Raw genomic sequence first — 20,084 nt, 5'->3', positions numbered from 1 at the left:
ATTAGACACCAGTATGGCCGCTGTTTCATCGTTTTGGGGCAGTTATGGGACTGTGGCTGCCATGACGTCATGTGAAGACACTCTAATTAATTTCCTGTTCAAATGTATGAAAATACACTTCAACAGTTGTGATTGACAGTTAAACTTCAAAAACTTAGCACAGACTGCTAGCAGCCAGTCTTTTCTGTCAGGGGCAGATGAGTGAACCATGCATGCATGTGAACATCGAACGCCTAAATATGGCGGAAACGGGTTGGGGCGAGACGAGCCCGCTTGAGAGAGAAAAATAGACTGCCAGCAATATAAATTAGAATGGTAACATAGCAGGCTTTTTTTAAAAAAATGAAAGGAAATAGTGTATGACAATATTGAACTGTATTCAAGTGTTTCCCGATTATCGCAGTAGGAGACAATAAGCGCTATATTTTCTCCTGTTTTTCGTGAGACAATGGAGGACGACATGAAAATGTCTACATACATCCACGAACTTTATTTGATTATGCTCGAACTATTAGAAAAACAAAAATTACAACCGACATTTTGTGGAACTGCTGACGCAATTCTTGATTCAGCAAGACACGATACACTTTGTTTGCAGGTTTTTTAATATTTTTTTTTTATTTTTAAGCTTAACCCATATCAATAATAGTTTTCCGTAGAGACTTTAATTCAGTTCAGTTCAAACCAGCTCTTGGACGCTAAGGCCTCTAAGGAATGGTATATCTGCAGTTTGTAGCGGAATGTTTTCATTGTGTTGCAGATATTCAGAACCATTTACTAAAGTGTAACCTATATTTTTCATCAGTGGGCTGCAAGCCTGTTCAAACAAAGAAACCAGCGAGGGTTTTTCGTGAAATCGCCATTTCTCGGCTGTAGCGGTATCATCGCTCGATATAACCATCGCGTAGTGTCGCGCTTCTTCCATGCCTGGAGGTGGAATGCCTTTAATCCAGTTGGTAATGATATCCACCATAGGAAGACTAAAATATTTGTATATATCGAGCACTTCTTTTGAAATGTTGCTGATAATGTCTTCGTAACGGACCAGAATGTAGCGCCTTTTGAACCAGTTTGACCATTCTGCATGAACGTGATCTAAGTTTTCTAACACGAGCGTGCATAGCATTTGCGCATTTTCCTTCAGGAGGTTTATTCCTTCGGGAGGCATTGGCGTCTGTGTAAACAGATTTGCAGCTGGCTCCAGCGAGTAGAAATGTTTCGAAATTAAAGAAGAGAGGACAGCGCGTGGATCTCTGACCTGGTGAACAATAAAACAGTCAAACTTGTCAGGATCTGAGCGACACACCTGCTCGAGTTCACGAATTCCACCTTCAAAGGGAAGTCTTGTTTGCATGATCTTAGTGACTGTGATTTTTCGCGCGTTACAAGCTGTTCTCAACGACTCTTTGGTCAGCGGTATTGATCGATTATCCCATGCGTTGAACGGTCTTGCCCAGTCAGGGAAAGCTAACTCTATCGTTCTTTCTTCGTCAAAGCCACAAGTGAACAAGTCACGAAGCAGAGTCGAAAAGTCTTTTCTGTAGGCATCGTTGCTCGGCTTTTGTAGGGCACGCCACTCATTCGTATCAATGTCTCTTCTAAGAGTGTTCAGAGGTTCGTAAATATAAAACACATCGGGGTGAAGATTAAAGATATTTCCCACAAGTGTCGATCCAGAGCTCATATGCGTCAAGAGAATCACATTTAATCTGGTTTTGGTGCGGTTAGTTTTCACTACAGATGTCGGTATCACAGACTCGTTTCTTGCTTCTCTCTGTGGCGCTCTTAATCTCATCATCTCGTTTCCTTGACTCATGTATACAACAATCATTATGAGAACGCAAGTAACAATAGCGAAGAACACTTTGGGACTGGGGGATGCTGTGTTCATCTTCACTGTGTGGAACAAAAGAGTTTGATTAATTTGTGAGACACTAGTTAGTGAAGTAAGAGTTTAAGTGTAATTTGACAACTACCCTGCGTAACAAGTATTCTCGTGCGAAGAACTTTTTTCCACGTTCTGGCCGCGCGCAAATTGGAGCGAGAGCTCTCGCTCAGTCCTCGTAGACAGGGGCACCCAACGACCGTTTTCTTACGAATGCTTTTAAACGCTGTTTTAGGCTGTTTTAGGTTGCGCGAAAGAGATTATATCTGTTCGGTTATTCTAGGGGAACTTGAGTATTCTCGAATTTACTAGGGCTTTTTTGTCCATTTCCCGAAAACCTTAGGTCTTATCACCTTTCCGAAAATGATAGCTGACCTTTTCTCGGTACCCAAAACGACATTTTTAACAATCTGAAAACAACAGACATTAAATTTCTCATATAACGGAAGTTCGAGGTGACAATTCTCTTAAGAAAATCAGAGGGGATTAAAGGCCTTCCGAACAGATAATTTACCGAAACGATCCATTGGGTGCCCCTGTCGTAGACAGGAGCAGTCAATGGAGGTGAGAGAAAATTGAGATGACGGGGAAATTAATCGGCGAAGTAAAAGTTGGACTTTTCCTCGCCGAGTTTTTTCACCGTCGTTTTGACTTTCCCTCGACCCGCACCGATTGCCCCCGAGTCTCCTGGGATGCGTTTTTCATGTTTTGGCATGTGAAACTGTTCCCTGAAAAACGTAAGAAATCAGTGGCATTTCCGAGCGCTAAAAAATAAATGTTTCCCGGGGGAACTACGGGAGTTTGGGGGCCGGATCGGGCATCCCCCCAAACTCCCGTAGGGTACTCCATGAAAAATACACCCCACCTCCCTGTGAATGTGCTCAATAAAGAATTATTAAAGATCTCGGCTATTTAAGGAGCCGCTCAGCTTCAGCTTTTCACTAGCGCGTAAACATAAGCCGACTTGCGCATGCGCAGAGAGATGTTGATAATAGGCCACGTTCGATATATCAACATTGTAACATGGCTCCGAGGCTTTCATGACAACTTCTATTTTTCGTGGTGTTTTCCTTGTATCCAAGTCTCCTTTGGGAATTGAAGGACGAAAGAAACTTTATAAATTGACACCATGTCCTGAAAGCCTCGGAACCGGGTTAGATTGATATATCGAACATTAACGTGGCCTAATAGCGCCTTTTGTTAGCGAATGTCCTAACCAGACGCGTCGCTTACCAAAGTTCTACTTCATCTAAATATGTTTCTTGTGCTTATGCAAAATAAACAAATATAAAAAAATATATATAACTGCGCAAGAATTTGAAAGTGAGATGAACCGCCACAAATATGAAGAAAATTCGTTTTCAGATCCTAAGCTTTTGTGGATTGTTTTTTTTTTTTTGTAATCTGCGAGGTTGTTAGCCTTGGTTTATATAGAAGGCTTCCGAATTAGACAGGTCTTCATTCTTCGCGCAATGCAATACGTGGAAATTAGAATTCGAATTATTCTGATAATTAATTCAGGTTGTTTATCGCTAGATTAAAGGATATTGCGCTTCCATGTATTTGAATCACTTAGACTGCTACTTCTTTGATGATTTATCAGGGTGATTGATGATTTATCAGCCAGGGTTTGGGGGTATACGGTATACAGGGGAATTTTAATTCCAGTATATGGTATTTTGACGCCACAATTGGACCTTTTAGGGGTATGATGTATGCCATGTTTCTCCGAATTTTGGTATTTTGCATAAATTTGAAGGGAAATTTTGGATATAATGGGTTTTTCTTTTCAGTTATATTGGTGTACCACTTCCCCCCATTGCCGACCCTGACTTATTTCTTTTAGGCTAGGCAAAGGATAAGAAAGCAATGAAAAATACTGCTTCCATTATCAGTGTCGATCTTTTACCAGCAGAGATCTTGGTAATTTTCTGTTCAATTAACATTTTTAACAAACAGAACAAAATTTGCAAAAATTAGCTAGTTATACCTTCGTTTCCACTGATGGCGTCGGGAACAGTTTTCATACGGCAGCCCTTATATTAACAGCTTACCAGCGTCACATATCGTTCGTGTGATAAGTTCATATTCCTTAGCAGTTTTGTTCGCGTCGCAAACACGCTGAGTTTGACATGGAAACAATGGTTTCTTGGATACTTAGGCAAGCGAACGTCAGTAAACCAATGGCAAACCAAGTTAGAGAAGTTTTTAATTGATCAATTTTAATTGCTAAGCACGACAATTAGAGGTCGGCACACACGAGGGGACTAGCTAGTTCCTGCAACTAGTCCCCCTGAACAGTTTCCACCAAGGGACTGGTCGTAGGGACTTGTCCCACGTACAGTTCACACGAAGCGTTTTGAGGAACAAGTCACAGGGACGTGTCCCAAAAATTCAAACTGGTTTTCGTGGGACTAGTTGCAGGGACCAAAGCTGGTCCCTGCGACTAGATTTTGAAGCAAAAATGGTCAGTTCACACGATGGGACTTGTCCCCGCGGCTTGTCGCAGGGACTGGTCGCAGGAATTAGTCCCCTCGTTTGTGCCGACCTTAAAGGAGTTACCTGACGGTTTGTGCATCTTGCCGGAGTCTAGTCTAATTTTTTGAAGTTCGTCGTTTGTAATCCGTGTTAATCTTCTCCATCCCAAACCATCCTTGTTCCTTTATGGTTTATTATTACCTCTATGGTGTTTGTCTATCTTAGTAAACTACTGTTTTCAGGTTTCCTTCAATTTCAAGGTAATTTTGTGGGTGGCAAACTGAAGAACTCAAAACTCCGTTACTGAGCTCTTATAAAAGTGTCACTCTCCACAAGAATTATGTGACCGACCAAAGTACCTAATTTTTTTCATGAATCCTAACCATTAGTCGCGCTCATGCCGATCAGCATAAATGTACTCTCCGATCTAACTTCCAATAAGCAAGTTGACATCAAATGTTGAAAGGGGCCGAAATTTTGTGTTTAGGTTTCAAATTACAAAATCAATGTTTTAAATTCTGTTATATTTTTCCTTTGGAAATCACCCCGAAGGCTTTATATGAAGGCGAATGTCCTTATCCTAAGAACTGCTAACCATAAACTTTTTGCGAGAACTATTGCCAAAACTAGAGTTGTCCTTTGTAATTAAAACACCTGATATCTTAATCTAGGTTGTTTGAACAACAAGCATAGGTAAGTAATAAACAAATAAAAGGCTCGAAATTTACGAGCGATGTTCCGTTGTTATGTTAATTAAGAATGTTCAGTTTAGTTCAGCTATATATTCATGAAAAGGCAGGGTGATATCAAACTTATTGATTCGGTCGAAAGTTTGTGTTGAGTCTTGGTTTATACTTAGAGTTTTAACTAAAAGCGGTATGCTTATAAAATGTTTCAATCAATTTTGTTGCAAGAAAATATCAAGATAGCCGGTTTTGATGGGCTCCGAAGGCGAGCTAACATGAGGTAACGTGGCAGATCAAACGACTTCTTGGAATGAGAACCCCCCGGGCCCAGAGGGTACTCCCAGAAAAATTAAGTGGGGGTGGGCGGCCAGCTTCCCAAAACCCTTACCCTATTTAAGACCAAAATCTTCGATTTTCCCTACCCTATTTATCACTTGTCTAAATAAACGGCACGCAATGCATGCAGAAGCGATGACGTTTAAAAATTGTTCCTAGAAGATTGGAACATGAGCAGACAAACTGATTCTTAAACTTTTGGGTTAGAAATTTTAGGGGTTTACATTTAGGGTAGTCCATCGGTGGTTCATTCAAGTAGTTCATGTACCAGGTCCATCTTGTTAGTCCATGTGCTAGGGGTCAGTGAAAAGTACCAACCCAAATAAAAAGCACTCCACTGAAAAGTTCCTCTCTCTGAAATCAACACCTTATTATCTTTAAAGATATATGGCAAAGCTGATTACCTCACCGCAAATTAATTTGTTTTTTTAACCATCTACTTGTCCAAGAAAAAATCATTTTCTCTTGACTCGTCATATCGCGTGTGCGACCCGCTTGTCTATCTAAAATTGTATGTATCGAAGATATGTTATTATGAGTTTGCCCGTGAGCGTAAATTTATCCGACACTGTATAAACCAAAATCCACCCCCAAATCTTCGTTTAAAAGCTGAAATTAAAAGCACTTCGCTGATCCTACAAACAGCAAAGGAAAGCCGCAAAGTACAAGTTTCTCTCTCTGAAATCGACACCTTATTATCTTTAAAGATATTTGGCAATGCTAATTACCTCACAGAAAATTAATTTGTTGTTAACCGTATACTTGTCATCAATGAACATTCGTATTGTCTTAACCCTGACAAAACGATTATCGATTGTTTTGATCACAACCACTCTTTCGTTGACAGAAAATATAAAACAGCACATTTCCAAAACTTCATAAAAAACTGCGGAAAACTGCAAATGAATCGTGCCCTGACTTCATTATCACTACTGTAAACTGTTTATTTCAGTGCTCATACAATGCTCATTCAATTCACTTCAAGACTGGCAAAAGTACAACTGCGCTACCAATCCGTAAATTTTATGTAGACCCTTCAGCTATCGCGTGTACGACTTGCTGGTCTATCTAAATTTGTATGTATGGACGATATGTTCTTATTACGAGTTTGCTAGTGAGCGCAAATTTATCCGACACTGTATAAACCAAAATCAACCCCCAAATCTTCGCCGGTTTAAAAGCTGAAATTAAAAGCACTCCGCTGATCCTACAAACAGCAAACGATGACGTCACACAATATGTCATCGCTTAAAAATCGATAACCTATTTAAGACCTGACCCTTAATCAATACCCTGTTCAGTTCAGAGCTGCCTTAGATTTAGTTTCCTAGTTCAGACCGATGCTAAAGGTAAGATGATCTCTTTTGAAAAACATACCCAATTCAAGACTTGAGTGCAAAATCCATACCCTATTTATGACCAAAAGGGTCAAAATCGATACCCTATTTATGGCCAAAACGGCTAAAAAAACATACCCTTTGGAGCTGCACATATCTGTATAGTCCATATAAGAGGGTAACTTCCCCCCCGCGGGGGGGGGGGGGGGAGGAATGAGAGCCTAACGTACTGTATAGTGATTCCTCTGAACCGCCACCCAAGCCTTTCAATGGTGCTGAGTCGTAGCCTTATTCCACATGCTGTTATATAAACAGCGCATTGGAGATCCTTAGACCTCGTTCCGCACACTACGGCGGAAAAATGGAATACGGAGGCTTCACTCAGAAAACGCATCAAATGTTTTCCACCCGCACAGCGCCGGGAATTTTGGATTTGTGTTTGGGGAAAACTCCGGCAGGGAAATCACGTGATTATCGTAACGTTATCGTTTGCGCAAAGCTCCGTTTTCAAAATGTTTTCGGTCCACACTAAAGCGCAAAGACGGCGTTTTGAAATTCCTTTAGGTTTTGAAAAGCTCCATTTTCGTCAGGGGTTAGTGTGTACGGTAGGCCTAACCGTAGAAATAAAGCTGCGTTTTCAAATTTCTCCGGTTTGAAGAGCGTTTTCGTGCCGGATTAGTGTGTACGGTAGGCCTAACCGTAGAAATAAAGTTCCGTTTTCAAATTCCTCCGAAGTAGTGTGGACGCTGCCTATCATCTTCGACATCGCAGAGTCTCTTTCATAATCATGCACAATCATGTCTGCTAAATGAGAATAATTGCAAGGGCAAATTTCTCCAAAAAGGAGTGCCCCAACTCAATCAGATACTCGAAAAGCTGTCTGCAAATGAGCCTAAAGCCCATAGAGCTAAAAACTCTAACCCGTGGGACGCGAATTAGAAATCAGTTTAAAGGAAAATAATTGATGAAAATTTTTGGTTTGTTATCAATGAGGAAAGGTTTCCAATCTTTCGGCCTATTTCAGAGGCATCGCCAAGTAGACAGCTTATATATCAAGGCTAATGAGGTGCACAAACAAGAAATGATATAACATGATGTAATCACAGAAGAAGATCTAACTCTCCAGAGGCTTTGATTTGTAGCAATTCCCGGCAGGTCATTTGTACAAGATAACTACTTTATGAAAGCTATTACAATTGCTGAGGTGTTTTTACAGTCATGGCCTGGTTTCTTGTTTGAGAAACCTAAGAGCTAACGACCGGTCTGTTTTACCCATGTATTGTTGTAAACAGCCACAACAAAAAGTTTATAGTTAAGCAATAGGGCACTTTTTCCGTGTTTACGTAGCCTCATCTAAACACGAGATAGTTATGCAAACCCGAGACGTATTCGGGTTTGCATAACGTTCGAGATTTCTCCCAACCCCCCCGTGTTTAGATGAGGCTATGTAAACATGGAAAAAGTGCTCTATTGCTTTTATAAAATAATTCTCAAAAATACGCGCGAATCTGAAACGTCACAATCTTGTTTACATACTCTCATCTAAACACACCTATCGACCAATGAGAGCGCGCGTAGTAGCTCAGTTATTTTATAAATTACACTAGATTTCAGCAGTGCAGGAACTGCGTCTCGTTAGAACAAAATGCTTCATGGGACCATGCATGGTCTCATCATTTTCCAAAGTCTTTTGGTTGCATGCTGTTGTAATGAAGGCAGTGTACCACACAATGGATCACTATAGTTGCCTTGGCTTTTGAACTTTAAAGTTGTCGTTTTTTCATGTAGTGAAGGCGTAGTGTATGCCAAACTAGGCCAAAGCAAACACGATACTTAGAGTCTGCAGTATCACGGGATGAAGCTGTGAATCGCGTTGTCAACGTCTTCTTCAGTATCCAAGATTATCACACTCTAATTCCACATTTTTTGCTTGGAGTGATGATGATGATAAAGTCCCGGATGTCTGATTCGTTCCACTTCTATCGGTAACATAAGTACGCGGTCTAGTAGATCCCAGTCTTCCCCGCCCCACTTGTGTTGGAAGTCTTTTGTATTCATTCCTAGCGATATAAAGAGACAGTGATTGAGAGAAACAAAGAAAGGGAAAGGGAAATTCAGTGTAAATAGGAAGCCACTGGTTTAGTGTTGCTGTATCAGGGCTTATTATACTGCAGTCTATAAAGTGTGCTACATCCATGATTAAATGCCCTCAGGAGGACTCCGTTATGAAAAGGTCGGGGATGCTCGTCGGAAAATTTGAATTGAACCCCTATAGGAGTCCACACTGGGCGTGGCTCGAGCTTTATTTGACGCCTGAAAGATCCCTAAAGGATAACACTGAAAACGGAGTAGGCTCCATTATCAGCCGCTGTTCGGGAAAGGAACCCGCGCTAGTAAACCGGACTCCTTTAAATATGAGAGCGCCCCCCCCCCCCCGCCCCTCCGGGGCTAAATTCCTCCATACCTCTTGTGGTCCATAAAAGTAAGCTTGTCCTCCAGCACCCACAAAAATATTCAGTAGGAGTGACGTCATATATTATGGACGGAGACAAGCTCCACTCACCACCAAATCTGTCCCAGTCTGCTTTATAAATCGACAGAATTCCATAGCCATCTAATTGCCAAAAGCCTCGATGTTCCGTGGAATAGCTATCACAGGCCAAACGGCCCACTACAGGGAAATAAACCATGCGACCTGCAATGGTGTTCTAAGAAATAGTTGCGTTTTTGGTTAGAATTATAGAAAACAGTGAGAGAAAATACCATGGCCTTAGTATACAGCGCCCATCATCGTCTTGTGCATCAACTACTACTACGATTATTAGTTGAGTAAGGCGCGGCGAAAGTTTGGTGACCAGGATTTAAAGTTCAACTTGTGTTGTTGTCACGTGCAACTGGCTCGGTTTCCAGCGGCAACTTGTCATTTGACGTCATAGCCTGATTACTTTCTACACTAAATTGAAAACGGGAGGGAGGATCGCGTCAACCTTAGATGGTTTGCTTCTACGCTCTAGAGGGGTTTTTAATTGAGTGTCGAAAGTAACCAGGCTTTGACTTTCGTTTTGGGTTTACTACGATTTGAGATTGGCTGAGTAGTCTAATTGGTAAGTTATTGGTTTGGTTTTGGTTTACGACACTCAATTGAAAACCGCTCTAATGACATCAATTTTGGCATTGATTGGAGGAAGTTTTGCCCGTCAGTTCAAGAAGAGAAACAAGTCGCGTAAATTCTCTTTACAATATCAATACAATGTCCAGCAAACAGGTGATAAGAATAGATAAACTACTCAGCTTAAGCGTGTTTTCTTGATATAAACCCATATTCTCTAAACTAATTTACAAGGAAATGTGTGGAAGCTAGAAGGGACAATTCCTAATCAGATGTTGGGAGTTAAAGGGCTAATTATTTCTAATCGACACACCATGCGAAGATAAATTTGCTCTATAGTAATATACATGAAAAAATTACTCGATTCTGATTGGCTGAGAGCAGTGCAGTTTAAGTGTAACACTAGTGCAAAAAGTTTAACACCGGTGCAAAAAGTGTAACACCAGTGCAAATTACACATCGCAATTCTGGATTATGATTGGCTGAAAGACAGTAGGAAATTTTCGAAGCCAATGATATTACGTAAAATGATGAGGAAAATTTTGTGCGGAAACTTTGAAAAAAGTTTTCTGGAATGAGAAAAAATGGCTTTAAGAAAGGTCTTCCTGCACTTCCTCCGCGCAAATTTTTTCATGTTTATAGTATTAACAAGTAATCATACGGTTTTTCTCGTTCAATTTGGAATCAATTTGCACTTGTGAGTTTTTCAAAAAGCTGAAACTGCACTCGCCCAAGCGGCTCGTGCAATTTCAGCTTTTTGAAAAACTCACTTGTGCAAATTAATTCCAAATTGAACTCGAAACCGTATGATTACCTATACTAATGATCCACATACATGAAGTACATACCATTCGAACACTGTCCATAATGTCTGCGGGAACATCAATATGAAGATCAAACAGGAACACTATGTCATGCGCACTTGGAACTTGTTCAACGGCCTTGTTTAGGGCGAGAGTCTTATAGAATTTACCCGTTAATGAAACAATAGTATGTCTACTGCTGAGAAGAGATGTGTTAAACGCCTTGCCCATATCAATATCTTTACTTTCAAAATCAACAATTATGACATGAAAGTTCGTATCACCGGTTAATAAGCTGGCATCAGTCAGCTGATTAATAAAATAATGTAGCCAGTTTCCTTGATCCTTGACAGGGAGAATGAAGTACACCGTAGCGTTGTTATTCCAGTCCATTCCCTCAGGAAGACACAAAGAGTCATTTGCCTTATTCTGATACACGTGTTCTGAAAGTCGAAATGATTGATTGGTGTTATGTAAACCGAGTTCGAGGTTCAGCAAGAAACGATCGCCTTTCTTGGGGTCTGGCTTAAGGATCACTTTGTGGACTTTTTTCAAAGAATAGTTCCTGAAATCACACAAAAATGAATCTTACAAAAACAAAAAAACCGAGACAAATAGACATATGAAGTAATTAATTAAAAAAACAGAGACGCATGAGGTAACTAAACTTATTATATGGGTAGCTCCGTGCACGGGCAGGATGAATCAAATCCTGCGCTGTGATTGGCTACCCGAGCGGGTAAGATGGAGCTATCTTGCCAGCTGTGTCCCGCAAGAAAATAGGGTTCTTTATCCATATAATAACTCCTTTATTGAGCAAGCTTGTTCGGTCAAGATGGCTGGATATTGGCCTCGATTTTTTGCGTGTTTATGGACCGAGACCGAGTCGAGGTCCATATGGTCAGGGAAAAAATATTCCTCAAGGTCAGAGAAAAGTCAGGGAATTTTATTTTGAGTCAGGGAAAATTGAAATAGTTTAACTCGGCTAATCTACTACCATTGAAGGCTTATTAGTCTTAATGAACGAATAGAAATGAAGGCTGTAAGTTGAGGCCAGAAGCCGCTACTAGGTCCGACATTTTGTATTGATTTGGTCAGGGAAATCTTATTTTTATCAGCGAAAAGTCAGGGAATTTTAAAAAATGATGTCTGTGACAACCATACATATCATTGAGCTGCTACACAGGCCCAAACTGGGACGTTGAAGTTTCATTCTATAGCTGGAAACGCGCGAATAAACTTGAGTTTTCTCACGGTTTTTTTTTTTTTTTTCCTGTTTATTCAACCGAAGACCATGGCCACACTCGCGACATATATAGGTTAAGTAAGTGAGAAGTACAAATAATAATGATAATGATAACGATAACGATAACGATAACGATAACGATAACGATAACGATAACGATAATGATAATAACAATAATAATTATAATACAATAAAATATTTGCACGCAAAGGGTCACGTAAAACGGTTCAGTTTGACCATGACATAGACTTTGATCACGCCACTGTGGTCGACAAGGCTCGTGATTATCATAAGAGACTTTTTCTCGAGGCCTGGTATTCTCAGAGAAACCGAAATGCGGGCAACGAACATATCCACATTACGAGTATTTAAAAGTCACTCGCGTGATTTGTTATGTCGCTCAGCATTCGCTCGTTACATTTCGCTAGCGTGGTAGGCGCAGAACTGTGAAGTATATATGAAATAATTCATATTTGAACTGCGGTAGTAGATGAAAGTGAAGAATGATCATTGCAGTAAATTTTCCAATTTAAGCAATTGGAAAGAAGAAGCCTGAAAAAATCAGGCTCCGTTGGTAGAGCATTGCACCGGTATCCCAGAGGTCACGGGTTCGAATCCCGTTGAAGCCCTGATTTTTTCATTCTTCTTTCCAGTTGCTTAAATTGGAAAATTTACTGCGATGGTCATTCTTCACTTTCATAGCCAGTAATGTCAGTTGGCTTTTTAAAGCGACGAAGATCGAAGTTGTTCGGTCGAAACGTCTTTGTATAAGTAGCTATAAACGTTCTTCTAACGTTTTAGTAGCGTCAGTGTCAGACACAGCTTGTATGTATACTACTCACCATAAAACGTTTGGCATGAATTGAGTCTTTCTGTGTATTTAAGGGGTGGCGAATGGTACCCAGAAAATCGTGGATCTCGGAAATTTTTGACCTGATCTCGAAATCTCGGAAGCTTTTCTGACGAGTCACGAAGTCTCGTTTTTCATGTGTTTCTTTCGGTCTCGGAGTCTCGAATTTTTTTCGCAGGGTCTCGGAGTCTCGGATTTGCTTTTTTAGCAGAGGTTCTCCGGGGAGGTATCGCGTTGGGCGAGCAGAGTCAGTGTTGCTGAGATTAAGCATGGCGTTTACGCAAACGGCTGCAAATACGGAACTTTTACTTTTCTTTACCTTTGCTTCTCTTATTATATTCACTCAGTCCGCGCGCACACTCATTTGATCAGGTTTCCGCTGACAATAACTATGCGCACGCTTTCGCACGAAAACATGGTCGGTGGACTGTATTTTTAGCCAGTTAAGTCAAAGAATTCAAGTAACTCGATTTAGATTTTATAAGTGGTTAGCATAAGGACGTGCGATTGTAGTCTGGAATATACCGGCGTGTCTAAGACGGTGTATTCTAAGCTACTGTAGAATACCGTTTCGCAAAACAAACACAATATTTTACTGTAATGGTCTTTGCAATAAAGGAGCACTATGTCACCTGGAGAACTTCTGGAGGTCGCAGAAAATACAAATGTAGATATAACCTGTAAATAAGACGTCTTAAAGAAAACGACTAACTGCATGCTTACTTTAATTTACTTTACTTACATTACGTAGTGTTCCTACGATGTGTTTGGTAATCCAACGTTTTGTTCTCCTCGTCCTTTGTGGTAAGTTTCTTCACATTCGTGAGTCGTGCGCCATGTCGCCTTCTAGAGCAAGCTAAACACTTTACTTTCACAGCAGTTGACCTGCACCTCTTTAGAACCTCTATTTTGATTCATTCTTGTCAATCTGCAACTCCTTTGTTCTTTGGGCTAGGGGTATTGTTTGTGTTGTTAACCTGTTGTTAATTTTTTTATTGTTTCGTTTGGCCAATTATAAAGAACCTTGTAAACGGTGCAGATCGCCCCTTTCACAGTCCCTCTGTCTACCCAGGAGTATAAATGGGTACCTGCCAACTGTCAGGGAACTTTACAAAATGCTCAGTAGGGGTTAACATGCGTCGAACACCTCGTCCTTACATGTTCAGCCACTTGACACGTGAAGTACTTTACTTTTATACCACATTTTACACACGGCGAGCTTCCCTCAGCACACAGACCTGTCGGTTGAACAAACGATGCAGTCTTTTCGCAGCCATCTGTTTATTTTTAGTGGTGCTGCCTGCTCGTCTACAAAAGCTTACAAACACTAGTCAAACTTGTTCCAGTATTGAGCCTAGGTTTTTATCCATTTCGCGGTCGAAATTATCGTTTTACTAGGTTACTCACACAGGTGGCCTGTGCAAGAAAATAAGTTGTCGGCGAATTTGTTCACACCATGACAGCCGGTCACTATGATGCTTCATGAGTCTTCCATTGCGCGGTTAAAATACAAGCTAATACAGTTTCAGAGTAAAAGCCTTTCAAACACACAAGCAAATGCATATGTAGACCTACTTAATCGATGCTTACAAATAGCAAGAGCTAGTCAAGATACATCTTTTTTTCTGGAGACACGAGAATAATAAGCCCGGGCGTCTTCATGAATAATCATGTATGAATAATTACAAAGTTAACAATATACTTACATTTGCTTTTTCGCCGTTTCTTGTCCTCCACCCTCTCCTCGTCCATAACGTGTTATATCAACCAGTACGGAAGGTCAAACAATATTTAGTAGCTGAAGTTAGATCGCGTAGTAAGCTCGAGAGACTAACGGATGATCGCCGATGAGAAGCTATGAGATGTTTGAAGCTAGCTGACCGGAAGTTGATGACAGCGCGTGACCTCGAAAGTAGCTGAAAGTCGGGTCGTGATAGGCCATAAAAAGGTCGAAATGTTAATTGCTGCGGAGCGAGCGTAGCGAGCGAGCAGCAACATAAACAGGATTTAAGAAGAATATATAAAAGGGGATCCAAATTCTCGAATTCATCACTTTTTACCAGAATGCATCGCATTTAACCAGAATGCACTGCGCCACTTTTTACCAGATTGCGTTGCGCCCCCACGAACTACAGGAGGGCGCCTTTTCGCGTGGATTCCAGTGAGAAAGATTAGTGGTTGTGTTTTGCTCTGATTTACCTGTAAAACGATGTGAAGGAGATTGTGCCTGCTTTCACAACTCTTGCTTTTGTTCTTAATGCATGCAGTATGTGACAGTTTGTAAATCTGGACGATTAATTGTGACATCTTAATTTTAAACTTAGTATGTCATTTCTTAGCAGTCTCGCCTATTTGGCCGAATTCTTAAATGAAGAGAAATCGTCGCTCCTAAAGCTTGCAGAATAAGTAAAACAAACGAAAACCGTAGAACACGCTAATTTCATATATGCTGCGATCTATTCCTTTTCATCCAAACATGAATTTAAGCTAAAGCTTTAGCATTTTCACACATCGCGATGGACGCGTCCTCGACACAGTCTGTCAACATTCTTGAGACATTTAATACGTATCAATACAGAATTTATAAGTTAGATTTCTGTTCCTACAACTTCCACATCTTTCGATTTCCGCGATCTGGTAAAGGGGAGATTGATGTGTATCTTTTTATGTTCAAACATGGGTCAGATCACTATGCGCTTTTTTGTCACGATCCCTTGTCATACCTCGCTATCCATGTGTCATCATGTATGAAGTTGTAGATGAATCACTGCGTAAAATATGTCACTATCAATAGAATGTGCCGCAGCATTATTATCTTTTAGATACCCTAGTGCATAACTAAATAGTTGACGTTTATCTGTGACTGCTATTTTGGTAGTTCAAATACCTTATTACATGAAATTTTCGCGACACATTAATTTCGCGATTTTAAGGGTCGCATATTTCGCGACACCTTAATTTCGCGATTTTGCGAAAATTTTTCATTTTGGCTCACTTTAATTTCTCGTTTTTGAGTGAGACACTTATTTCTTTGTCAATGTTATTTAACATGTCCCTGAATTTGATCAAACAACTTAATCAACAATGTCCAAATAAACAAAAACGCAACTGATTATGTAAACAGTAACAAGAAAGATGTTCTCACAGTGTCTACAAGGCGCGGTTTGTAGTTCATACTTGAATATTCAAGTCACGTTTTTAGTGGTCAGTTGACCTCATTATCCATGTACATTAAATATTCCTTTCTGCAGGCTCCCAAGAGAAACTGTTGCCGTTTAGTTTCACGACTGATGCTGTTTAACTGTTTGCGTAAATGTCTTGAAACGGATCAACAGGCGGTAGCACTTCTTTTGCAGGGGCGACGGTAAGAATGGAGGCATCTACCAAGAACGTTGAAGCAATTGAAAGGTTTAAGCAACTAGTGGAACAGCACTACAAGGAGCCAGTAAATGGACAGTTTGAGGATTGTACAAAAGAAGTGCTACCTGGAGTGGAGGCGGAAAGAAGTAGTGATGAAGAGGACCAGAACATTACCACAGAATAGTTCAAAATGATTGTTATAAACGTGTGTAATGGTAATAAAGTCGCAATTTAATTATTGATTTAATGTGATTCACTTAATTTTCGCGTCATGTTAATTTCGCGACATTTAATTTTCGCGTCACTTAAATTTCGCGATTTTTTTTAAATCGCGAAATTCGCGAAATTAACGTGTCGCGAAAATTTCATGTAATAAGGTAAACTACAAGTTATTGATTGTATAATAGTTTTGACCAGTTCCCTAAATGAGATTCAGTTTCAAGCGACCAAGAGCCCATGAATCTCACGTCTCGGGCTCGGAGTTTTGCATAATTCAGGTCTCGGGCTCGGATTTTCCGAAATCATTAAGGTCTCGGTCTCGAATTTTTAAACAACGGTCTCGGCGTCTCGGCAAGTCTCGGATTTTACCATTCGCCACCCCTTATTTAACGCAGCATCCAGTTGCTTAATGAAGCTTAGCGAACAGCATCTCAAAAACTAAACAATCGAACTTTGATCTGCATTTCTTTAAAATAGAAAATTAGTTGTCATCTAAAGCAGACTTCGTCAGTCCGTTTGGTGTGGTTTCTTCATTATGTGTTGTAGTTACTTCATTATGCTGTGTGGTTTCTTCATTATGTGTTGTAGTTACCTCATTATGTTTTGTGGTTTCTTCATTATGTCTTGTAATGTAGTCCTGACGTGACGTGTTTTTATCATGATGTTGTGTAATAACTTCATTACGTGGTGTGGTTTTATTGTGATGTACTGAGGTTTCTAAGTTAATTGCTAAACTTACCTAGACCGCAAGGAGTGCACAAACCTTTCCACGACTGAGTGAATTCTGTTCAAATCAGCAAGTTGATTAGGTTTAGGCCAGCTTGATCTGTAATCGCTTTTAATCATGTCTGTGTCATCTTGTGGAAACACATGTGATCGTATTGTCAGCGAAACACCCTCAAACCGCTTAAGTTTGTGTCGCACTAAAAAACTTGGGCTGTAAGGACATGTCGGAAGCAGATTCATATAGTCTTTCTTGTTGATAACGGGAAGTCGATGAAAATAGTATAAATTACTCTCGCTCTCAAGTGACGTGTTTCGTTTTTTGCCCGCGTGAAGGGGAATTGATTTGTGATTGCCAGCCCCAGAATAATTTGACAAGAACGCCGAGGAAATGACTTCAAATGACGAATTCCTGTAAGACCAATAAACAGCAAAGTGGTGGACAGTGCCAGAACCTTGCTTACTCAAAGACTCGATGTAATATTTCGTCCCGGCGCGAAGAACGATTTCCTTCGAGATGTGGTCAGGATTCAACTTGTAGTCTCCTTCTTCAGTCTTGGTCATTGCCAGACTAGAATCAACGCGCGCGATCATCTTAATAGAAGCGGGATCTTCATTAGGACTCAGCCACAGCTCTGATGTATCATCTGATTTGATGGCAAACCTATACTTGCCGCTTCTCTGAGGAAGGACAAATCCAAAAATCCTTACTCCACTGTTTTCCGCATCGAGAGGTTGAGTTTTGCGAAATTCCGAAATAAAAGAACGTTTGTTCGGATAGTAAGGAAAATGAGGCCAGTTTCTCAAAACATCGATGTCCTTTCCACATAATTCAGACCACATGTGAACGTTCAAACTTTCAGCAGGCGCTCGGGAATCGAGTTCGTGTTCGTTCGATGCGATGACTGCAACATTGTTATCAATTGTTCCACTTGTTTCACAAACACATGCTGTTGACACTTTTGCAAAGCTTGTTTGCTTGACAACCGGGGTGGCGAGAAATATGAAATATCCTATGAAAGATACAACAATTGTCAAAACTACGTATGTTCGACGTCGCTTAAGAAATAACCTCCTCACAGGAAAACGAAGTGGACTTATCGCCATTTCAAGTATTGTGTTACTGATTCTAATTAGGTTATTAATGAGGCCCTGTTAGAGGGAAATTCCGACAAGCGACATGGCCTTGAAACGGCGACACGAGAGCCACGAACTGGCGACGAACGACAGGCTACTCCAGCGAAACGGGGAAAGCGACACCAATGTCAAAATAGACCGACAGCGAATTTCGGATTTGTCAATGCAGTGAATCTGTTATACAATAAAGTCAATAAACGGTTCAATAAAACCAGTTCAATGAGTCATAAATACGTCTCATTTCACCGACTGAAATATATTAACGTCATTAATGACATTAATTAAACATAGGCACGCAAGACTGCAAGAGTTATTTTTGAGTTATTTTTTTGTAAAAAAAATACCTCTTAGTCGGCGCGTCGGGTATGTTATGGACGGGTCAATGGGTGAGTGAGTGAGTGACTGAGAGATGTATGTATGTCACACCAATCAGATTGGATCTACTATGAACAGCCAATCAAATTTCTTGTTGTAAAGGTAAATGGTACGTGAGAAACACAAGGTATGTATAAACACAAGGACTTTGGTAATTGAAAAATAAAGAGTGACGTGTATGTTGCCGGTTTGTGATTTTTAGTCCGGTTTGGAGGGGAGTGTGACAGTTACATACGTACATTGGGTTGTTTTAGAGTGCATAATTTTCAGTGTAATGGTGGCTAGTTATGAACGAGATGAGTCATGAGTTTTGAAGCAGTTCATGAGTAGTAGGCAAATGGCACGAGATATTTTTATTTTTAATTACAAAGGGTAACTTGATTCTTTTGTTTTTCACAAGGAGTTAATTCAATTAGAGGTCACGAATCGTCGGTTTTAGTTCTTAGGACATGTTTTAGAGGAGACGAGACTATTTAGATTTGAAGCAGTTCTAACGTTTACAATAGTAAGTGCAGATAACGATTGTTTTGTTCTTATTGCATGCAAATATAACGAGATATTTTTATTTTTTAGTTACAATGGGTAATTTGACACTCTTGTTTTTCACAAGGTAGTAAATTCAATTAGAGCTGACGAATCGTCACCACTTGTTCCCATGAGATGTTTGCTATTTTTAGTTACAAATGGTAACTCGACCCTTTTTTTTTCATATGGGAGTAAATTCAATTAGAGTTTACAAGTTATCGGCTATTGTTCCCAGGATATTAAACAAAAAAGCTTTCATTTCTAGAGTGTTTTTATGTCTCTGCAGTAGCAGTTTAATATTTTTATTTGATGGGCATTTTATGACATTCTTTTTAGTCCAATATTTTTAAAGGTAAAAAGTATGAAAACTGTTCAAATGTTCTTTGAAGACCGTGTGGCACCAAGTTAAAGTGCAATTTAATTAAATCAGACTTGCAACGTGTCAGAGAGGCTTTTTCTCTTTCTTTCAATTTTCGGTGAATTAGTGTCGTTGCGTTGTGTTGTGCAAAAAGGGTAAACTTACGACTCGTATAAAATGCGAAAAGTTCTCTTAACTTGAGTATTTTTGAGCAAAAATTCCTCTTGGGGGCTGGAAGGGCTCCCGAGGGGGTACTCCAAGAAAAATTGGTTGGGGGTGTGCGGCCCGCTTCCCAAAACCCTTACCCTATTTATGACCTGACCAAAAATTCGAAACCCTATTTACGACCTGACCCTCAAATCAAAATCCTGTTTCAGACCTGCGTTATAATTAGCTCCCTAGTTCAAACCAATGTTAAATTACCGTAAACATATAAATTTGTGAAGGGCTTTTGTCGATTTTCTTTTCGATAATGATGAAAAAGTGGCTTCTTCTTAAAGCTTACCCATATCAAGGCTAGAGCGCAAAAACCGTACCCTATTTATGACCAAAATGACCAAAATCAGCTAAAATCGATACCCTATTTATGACCAAAACGGCTGAAAAACCATACCCTTCGGGGCCGCACAGACCTATATAGTCCATATAAGGGAGTTC

At 40.2% G+C, this 20,084-nt stretch overlaps 2 protein-coding genes across 2 annotated transcripts; both read right to left on the bottom strand.

Annotated features, from left to right (window-relative positions):
- Positions 1-506: 506 nt before the first annotated feature.
- On the bottom strand, positions 507-4,163 carry LOC145467581 (carbohydrate sulfotransferase 1-like). The gene is made up of 2 exons (XM_081451149.1): positions 3,876-4,163; positions 507-1,896 (listed from the first exon to the last, which is right to left on the bottom strand). The coding sequence occupies exons 1-2, from the start codon at positions 3,910-3,912 to the stop codon at positions 680-682; spliced, it is 1,254 nt and encodes a 417-aa protein (XP_081307275.1). The 5' UTR covers positions 3,913-4,163; the 3' UTR covers positions 507-679.
- Positions 4,164-8,410: 4,247 nt separating this feature from the next.
- Positions 8,411-18,139, bottom strand: LOC145467577 (beta-1,4-N-acetylgalactosaminyltransferase 3-like). The gene is made up of 4 exons (XM_081451143.1): positions 17,049-18,139; positions 10,680-11,199; positions 9,286-9,430; positions 8,411-8,782 (listed from the first exon to the last, which is right to left on the bottom strand). Exons 1-4 carry the CDS (start codon positions 18,137-18,139, stop codon positions 8,634-8,636), a joined length of 1,905 nt encoding a protein of 634 aa, XP_081307269.1. The 3' UTR covers positions 8,411-8,633.
- Between the last annotated feature and the right edge of the window lie 1,945 nt (positions 18,140-20,084).

This window comes from Orbicella franksi, chromosome 14, assembly GCF_964199315.1.
Source record: "Orbicella franksi chromosome 14, jaOrbFran1.1, whole genome shotgun sequence".
Taxonomy (NCBI): Eukaryota; Metazoa; Cnidaria; class Anthozoa; order Scleractinia; family Merulinidae; genus Orbicella; species Orbicella franksi.
Note: the sequence above shows the minus strand (reverse complement) of the source record. Positions and strands in the feature narration are given on the sequence as shown.

Bases quoted from the DNA above. Each gene is read 5' to 3' on its own strand.
- LOC145467581 (XM_081451149.1), bottom strand. From the start codon at position 3,912: ATGAAAACTGTTCCCGACGCCATCAGTGGAAACGAAG. The intron at 1,897-3,875 runs GTATAACTAGCT...TGTTCCACACAG, and splicing joins CGCCATCAGTGGAAACGAAG to TGAAGATGAACACAGCATCC.
- LOC145467577 (XM_081451143.1), bottom strand. From the start codon at position 18,139: ATGGCGATAAGTCCACTTCGTTTTCCTGTGAGGAGGTTATTTCTTAAG. The intron at 9,431-10,679 runs GTATGTACTTCA...ACTATTTCTTAG, and splicing joins TTATGGACAGTGTTCGAATG to AACACCATTGCAGGTCGCAT. The intron at 8,783-9,285 runs GTGAGTGGAGCT...TTATATCGCTAG, and splicing joins AGACTGGGACAGATTTGGTG to GAATGAATACAAAAGACTTC.